The sequence below is a fragment of the Globicephala melas genome, chromosome 10 (genome assembly GCF_963455315.2).
Source record: "Globicephala melas chromosome 10, mGloMel1.2, whole genome shotgun sequence".
Lineage (NCBI taxonomy): Eukaryota > Metazoa > Chordata > Mammalia > Artiodactyla > Delphinidae > Globicephala > Globicephala melas.
The window spans coordinates 47275937-47283366 of NC_083323.1; the positions used below are offsets into that span (position 1 = coordinate 47275937).

A 7430-nucleotide genomic window follows, 5' to 3' on the forward strand; every position below is an offset into this window, starting at 1 on the left:
CCAGGGGCGAGACGGCGGCCGGCGCGCGCCCCGCCAGGCTTCCTCCTCGCCCCAGCGGCCGGGGAGGGGGCGCAGGGGCGGCCCGTTCTCCCCCCGCGCACAAGCCGCCCCTCCGCCCAGGCCTAACACAGCGGGAAGCGCCCGCCGGCCGCCGCCAACAATGGGGAGCGAGGCAGCGGAAAGGGAGGGGTCGGCGGCGGCTGCACGGCGGCCCGCGTCCGCGCTCGGGGACCCGCGGCGGGTGGCGGCGCTTGCCGCCCGCAAGACGACGTGCTAGAACGAGGGGTGAGGGGGCGCCGCGCCTGGGTCGGGCGGTGCGGCCCACAGGCGCCAAGGGCGCACGGGCTGCAGCCGCGGCGGCTCGCGGCCCACGGTGGGCCCCGGGTCCGCATCCCGGCCGCAGCACCGCCTACTTCGGCGGCGTGGGCCCAGGGCCCTCACGTACCTGGTTGAACTCTTCGCCCACATCCGCGTAAATGTCTATGTGGTCCACACCGTCCGCCATCTTCCCTCGGCCTCGGCCGCCGCCGCCGCTACCTCCTGCAGGTCCGCCCGCCGCGGCAGCAGCAGCGGATCTAGCGGCGGGGGCGGGGCGCGCTGCGTCACTTCCGAGGGCTGAGGCGGGGGCGGCAGGGGGCGTGCGTCTGCTCCGCTGCCGCCAGTTCCGCAGGCGGAGAATCAAAACTGCACCTCGGAGGGCACAAGCGGTTTCTTTTGTGTGTCTGGATTAGGCTTGGGGGGCGGGGCGGGGAGGGGCGGGGGTGGTCCCAGTCATTTCCAGAGACTGTGGTTTCACGTTGTCCCTGGTAGACTCAAGCGTTTTGTGATATTTTCATTTCTCGGTTTTTCTTACATTTCTCACAGCCAGGGCTTTTAGAGAGGTGGAAGTTTTATGTCACGATGAAATACAAAGTGTAGCTCCGCTTTCTGTGAGAGCCCAGAGAGGATGTCTCACCCCTGCAACCTCAGAGACCAGCAGAATTTCGTTTGCCTTGTAAACGCTAGTTACCCGTTGATGATAATCTTTAGTTATTTGCATGCTACTTGTGTCATTTGCATGCTGTTTATCTTTCCATCTGTATCATTGGCATCTTCTTCTTTCCTCTTCTCTGCGTCCCACCTCCCCCCACCCCCAACCTTTCATCTCTCTTCATTTGTTTCCTCCTTTGAGCTGCAGTTGGTTTTCCCTGGGATAGTTTAAATGCCTCTAACTTGAATGCGGTCCCCCTCGGACCCACCCTATAAGGTGGAGGTATCTTCAGGCAAGGGCTTCACTCTTAGACTCATAGAATGTCAGAAAACTGGAAAAGGTGTCATTAAATCCAAACATCTTTTACAGTTGAGAAAGGGAACAGAGACCTAAAGAATCGGTTTTTCCTAGTGGCATGGTGGTTGGGTATCCGCCTGCCAATGCAGGGGAGCTGGGTTGGAGCCCTGGTCCGGGAAAATCCCACATGCTGCGGAGCAATTACGCCCGTGCGCCACAACTACTGAGCCTGCGCTCTAGAGCCTGTGAGCCGCAACTACTGAGCCCGTGTGCCACAACTACTGAGGCCAGTGTGCCTAGAGTCTGTGCTCCGCCACCGCAAGAAGCCCGAGTACCGCGACAAAAAGTAGACCTGCCCTTCGCAACTAGAGAAAACCTGTGCACAGCAACGAAGACCCAACGCAGCCAAAAAGAAATAAATCAAATAAATAAATTTATTTTTAAAAAAAGAACTGGGCTTCCCTGGTGGCGCAGTGGTTGAGAGTCCGCCTGCCGATGCAGGGGACACGGGTTCGTGCCCCGGTCTGGGAAAGTCCCACATGCCGCGGAGCGACTAGACACGTGAGCCATGGCCGCTGAGCCTGCGTGTCCAGAGCCTGTGCTCCGCAAAGGGAGAGGCCACAACAGTGAGAGGCCCGCGTACCGCAAAATAATAACAATAATAAATAAATAAAATAAAAAAAGAACCAAAGTGGTTTAACCGGAGTCACGTGGTTAATAAAGAAAGCTTTTGCCACCAATATAGCAGTCCTCCATTAAAGAGGTTTTTAGTTACCTGGGGTCAACTGCAATCCAAAAATATTAAATGGAAAATTCTGGAAATAGACAATTTCTAAGTTTTAAGTTGCTACCGTTCTTAGTAGTGTCAAGGAATCTTTAGCCATCCCACTCCAACCAGCCCTGGAAAAGAATCATCTTTTTGTCTAGCACTTTTTTTTTAATGTTTTTTTATTGTGGTAAAAGTCACATAATATAAAACATACCATTTTAACCATATTTAACTGTACAGTTCAGTAGCACTCAAATTGTTGTACAATTCTCACCATCATCCATCTCCCGAATTTTTCACCTTCCTAAACTGAAACTCTGTCCCCTTTAAACACTAACTCCCCATTCCCCCTCCCCACGCCCCTACCCCCTGGCATCTACCAATGCAGTTTCTGACTCTATGAATTTGACTATTCTAGGTACCTCGTATAAGTGGAATCAAACAGTATTTGTCTGCATCTAAAGTATATTGGAATGCATTTTTAAGGTTAACTTAATATATGTCCTGCAGACAGATTGTACCTTTTTTCCCCCTGTGCTGTACAGTAGGCACTCACCAGCCATCTACTTCACACATAGTAGTGTACATACGTCAATCCAAATCTCCCAATCCATCCAACCACCCCTCCCCACTTGGTGTCCGTACGTTTGTTCTCTGCGTCTGTGTCTATTTCCGCTTTGTAAATAGGTTTATCTATACCATTTCTCTAAATTCCACATATGTGTGTTAATACCTATTAGTCCAGGAAAAAACATTGTATACATAGGGGTCAGTACTATCTGCAGTTTCAGGCATCCACTGGGGTCTTGGAACATATCCCCTCAGGTAAGTGGGGACTACCACACTTTATTCAAAGGTGTCTCTCCAGTTTGAAACCTTCTCCCATTCTTTATTTCTTTTTCACCTTTTTTAAAACCCACCAAGTTAGAGTGTGTTTCATAAGATACATACTGCCCAGAAATTATTCATACAATGATAAGCCAAGTGATAACTGTGCTTAATATGGTAGAAAAGCTTGGTTGGAGTCTTAGAGACCAGTCTGGTGATCTGGATACAAATTTCTAGTCAGACACTTTACCAGCTAGATGACCTCGTTCAAGTTACCTATCCTCTCTCATGTTCAATTTCAGAATCTTTAAAATTGGGGTAATAATATTTACCTCACCAAGGTTGAAGGTTGATAGTGGTTTAAATGACATAGTATGAAAAATGCCTATCTGCTTCTGCTTCTTGGAAACACTGATTTCCTTTTTCCTATGGGGCTTCATAGAAAAAAAGAGCCACTCATGATAAAGGGCAAGAGCATTTTTTAGATTGGTAATGTGGTAGGTGCAATAATGGCCCATCATAGAGTTCTACATCCCAATCCCTGGAATCTGTGAATATGTTACCTTACATTCTAAAACAGACTTTGCAGATATGATTAAGTTAGGAATCTTGAGATAGGGAGATTATCCTGGATTTCCTGGTGGGTCCAAAGGAATCACAAGAGTCCTATAAGTGAAAGAGCAAGGCAAGAGTCAGAGGAGAAGTGGGGTAAAAGCAGTTTTTGTTCTTTCAGTACGCTTAAAAATCACTCCAAGATTCTGACTTCTATTGCTACCTGTGAAAAGTCAGCTGTTAGCATGACTGTTTTTTTGAAGGTCATTGGAGATTTCCCCCTCTGGCTGCTTTTAAGATTTTTTTCTCTTACACTTTGGTTTTCTGCTCTTTTACTGTGTATGTCTGGAAGTGTATTTCTTTCTTCCTTTCTTTCTTTTTTTAATGAATGAGTAAGTGGGATTTATTATAACAAATGCTTTAAATATGAGATTTAAAGTTATTGGAAGTGGATTTCTTTTTATTTATGATGCTTGGAATTCATTGGGCCTCTTGAATATATTGATTGGTGCCTTTCATGAGTTCTGGAAAATTCTCAGACACTATCTCTTCAAATATTGCTTCTGCCCCACTCTTTCTTCTCTCCTATAATTCCAATGAAATGTTTGTTAGATCTTTTCTATCCACTATTTCTCTTACCTTGTCTTTTTAATTTTCCATGCCTTTATCTCCCGCATGCTTTTTTTTTTTTTTTTTTTTTTTTTTTTTTTTGCGGTACGCAGGCCTCTCGCTGTTGTGACTTCTCCCGTTGCGGAGCACAGGCTCCGGACGCGCAGGCTCAGCGGCCATGGCTCACGGGCCTAGCCGCTCCGCGGCATGTGGGATCTTCCCGGACCGGGGCACAAACCCGTGTCCCCTGCATCGGCAGGCGGACTCTTAAACACTGTGCCACCAAGGAAGCCCCCCATTCTTCATTTTGAATAGCTTTTATTCTGGTTTATTTTCTGGATTACTAATTCTCTCTCCTATAGTGTTAGATTCATCTGTTGAGCTGTTAATTTTGTTTTTTAGCTTTTTCTTTAAATTTTAGGTTCTAAAATTTCTATTTCATTCTTTTTAAAATCTGTTAGGATCATTTTAATGACGTCTTTTTTTTTTTTTTTTTTTGTCAAAACTGTCGATCTTAGGTTTTATCTCTCTGGATATCATAACTGAATCACTTGAAGAAATAATGTGGGACATATGATGATTTTTTTTCATAGAGGATTTTCATTTTCTTCTGGCATGCACCTGGTGATACCAACAAACCCAGATGATTGGGAATCTTTGGGAGATTGCTTTAGTTTGGTTTGCCCTGACTTCTCAGGGTACTGTCCTTGTGAAGACCAGCCCAAAATATGGTTTACCAAAATCACCACTTTTGACAGGTTCAGAATTATACTTTTGACAGGTCCTAGACTCCATATTTTGTTCCCCTAGATGTCAAAAGTGGAGTTAAAACTCTCAGCCATCTCTTTTGAATCTAAAAATGCCCCCCAGGACAAAAGCACTCTGAATGTGTAGACACTATCCCCTTCTGCTTCTTGGCCAGGTAATTCCTTACTCACTTCCTGGTTAGCTTTTTGATTATTTTATTTTATTTTTAAAAGTAATTTTTATAGCTTTTCATTTTAATTTTTGTTTTTATGGCCATGCCACACAACTTGTGGGATCTTAGTTCCCAGACCAAGGATTGAACCCATGCCCTTGGCAGTGAAAGCATGAGTCCTACACACTGGACCACCAGGGAATTCCCATATACAGTTTTTAAAGGTTACTTTCCATTTACCGTTATTACAAAATATTAGCTATATTCCCTGTGTTGTACAATACATCCTTGAGCCTATCTTACACCCAATAGTTTGTACCTCGCACTTCCCCAACTTTCTGATGATTTTAAAATGTTGTTGCAGGGTACATCCTTATTTGGCCACAAAATGAAACACTGTAGTGGGTTACAAAGGAAAATGCATAATAATTATGACAACAATGACAAACTTTTTTGCTTATTGAGTACTTTCTGCATAACAGTCTCTTTGTTAGACATCTTACAGCTGTTAATGTACATAGATGAAAGACAGGAGACTCGGGTTCTTGTCCTGGCTTTACAATTGACTAGTCAAGTAACCTTAGACAAGTCCTTTTCCTCAAGTCCTCCATGAAGGTCCCTCTCAGTTCTGAAATTCTGTTGTTCAGATCTATATAGAATTGAAGGTTCAAGGTGCCTTGGGAGAAATTTGACAATAGTATATGAAATATTGCAGAGGAGTTTCCTTCTAGCTCACCTGCATTAGTTTCCTATTGCTGCTGTAACGAACTACCATAAATTGAGTGATTTGAAGCAATACAAATTTATTATCTTACAGTTTTGGAGATCAGAAGTCTAAAATGGATCTCACTGGGCTAAAGTCAAGGTGTTGGCAGGGCTGGATTCTAGGAGGCTCTAGAGGAGAATCCCTTTTCTTGTTTTATCCGTCGCCTATAGGCTGCCTACATGCTTTGGCTATGGCCCCCTTTCCACAATCACATCAATCCAATAGTATAAATAATATAAATTAAAATATTTAAGAAGAGTAGCAAAGAGATTGGAAGGGAGGTAAGTAATGTTCTAAGGTTCCCTATCGTACATTTGCTTTTTCTCTGTATAGAGGAACTTGCTCTCCTTTTCCATGTACATGGCCTTGCAACAATGGCAACCTCAGCTCCAGAGTTCAAATAACCATTATTCAAGAACATGGCCACCTGTCTTAGTTTTGATTACAAAATCTAAGGAGAAAGCAACTGATTAGCTCAGTTTTAATAGAAGTCTACTCCTAGTCCAATCAAGTTTGTCTAAGGCAGTAGGGTCACAGAGTAACAACTTGGCTTGCAAATTCTACTCGTGTGAGTTAGGAAAGCATGGAGAATTGTCAGTGAAAGATGGTTGCTTTGAACTAAGCGGACACCCCAAAGGTTGTCTAACACATTCCACCTATTGAATGACAACACATAGACAAAAGCCCGATGGTTGGGGAAGGAAAATCCAAATCCATAAATATTTAACACATGCTATCATTCTGACTTACTCCAAATAAGTCAATGCCATAACCTCTGCAGGAAGATGATTTTGGTTCTAACATACTACAGGCCATAGTTTAGTGCTGTGGTCCCCAAACTTTTAAAAATACTTACCCCTATCAGTATAACATTTAAAAACATACAGCCATAGTATATGAAAATGTAAATATTATTTCATTGAGACATTTTATATTAACATTTTTATACCATGAACATATATACAAATATACAATTTTAGAGGATGAAATAAATAAAATTTTAAAATGTCTTGCTGGGCTTCCCTGGTGGCACAGTGGTTGAGAGTCCGCAACGGGAGAGGTCACAACAGCGAGAGGCCTGCGTACCGCAAAAAAAAAAAAAAAAGTAAAATGTCTTGCTAATCATAATGGCCTAGTATTATCATTAGTGGATGTTAATCCGTATTTCAAATCTTCTTGAAATTTTGGGGTTTACGCTTGTCAAATCTGATTGCATCATCATTGTTTTCATCTATATGTACCTGACAAGGGTTCGTATTGGAAGTAGATAATGTTGGTTCTGCCATTTTCCTGCTTTCACTTGTACTTTCATTATTAGTATTAACTGTGAACCATGGTTTCTCAGGATTGTTTTTAAGACGATTGGACATTTCATTATGGTTACTTTGGTTAAAGCTAGAGAATATAATCTGTAAGTCTGTATAACTGGGCTCTCATAAACTGCCACGTATTGAAATACACTGCAAGTGAAATGTATTAAGTGCCTGTGTGAGGGAATCTTTTTAGAATCCTCTGTGTTGAGGAGGAAATTCCCCTCTTTCCTCAGAATTGCCCCCAGTAGGAGGGATTATGTAGGAAGCAAAAGGAGTTAATGATTCAAAGTTCCTCACTTTCATGGGCCCTTTCCACAATTTGAGACCACTATTCCTTTCCACTCCACTTTCCTCTGTCATACAATGCCCCCTCATGCTGGATGGGGGTTGGAATGGCAGTGGGCATC

The 7430-nt window shown here is 43.8% G+C and overlaps 1 protein-coding gene across 2 annotated transcripts in view; it reads right to left on the reverse strand.

The window, feature by feature from the left end:
- The window catches only part of CPSF6 (cleavage and polyadenylation specific factor 6), a 33681-nt gene extending 33098 nt beyond the window's left edge, over nucleotides 1-583 (reverse strand). For both annotated transcript variants that reach the window (XM_030866323.2, XM_030866321.2), the window contains exon 1: nucleotides 446-583. In XM_030866323.2, coding sequence (XP_030722183.1) covers nucleotides 446-505 — 60 coding nt within the window. In that variant the 5' untranslated portion in view covers nucleotides 506-583. The remainder of the gene's footprint in view (nucleotides 1-445) is intronic.
- Between the last annotated feature and the right edge of the window lie 6847 nt (nucleotides 584-7430).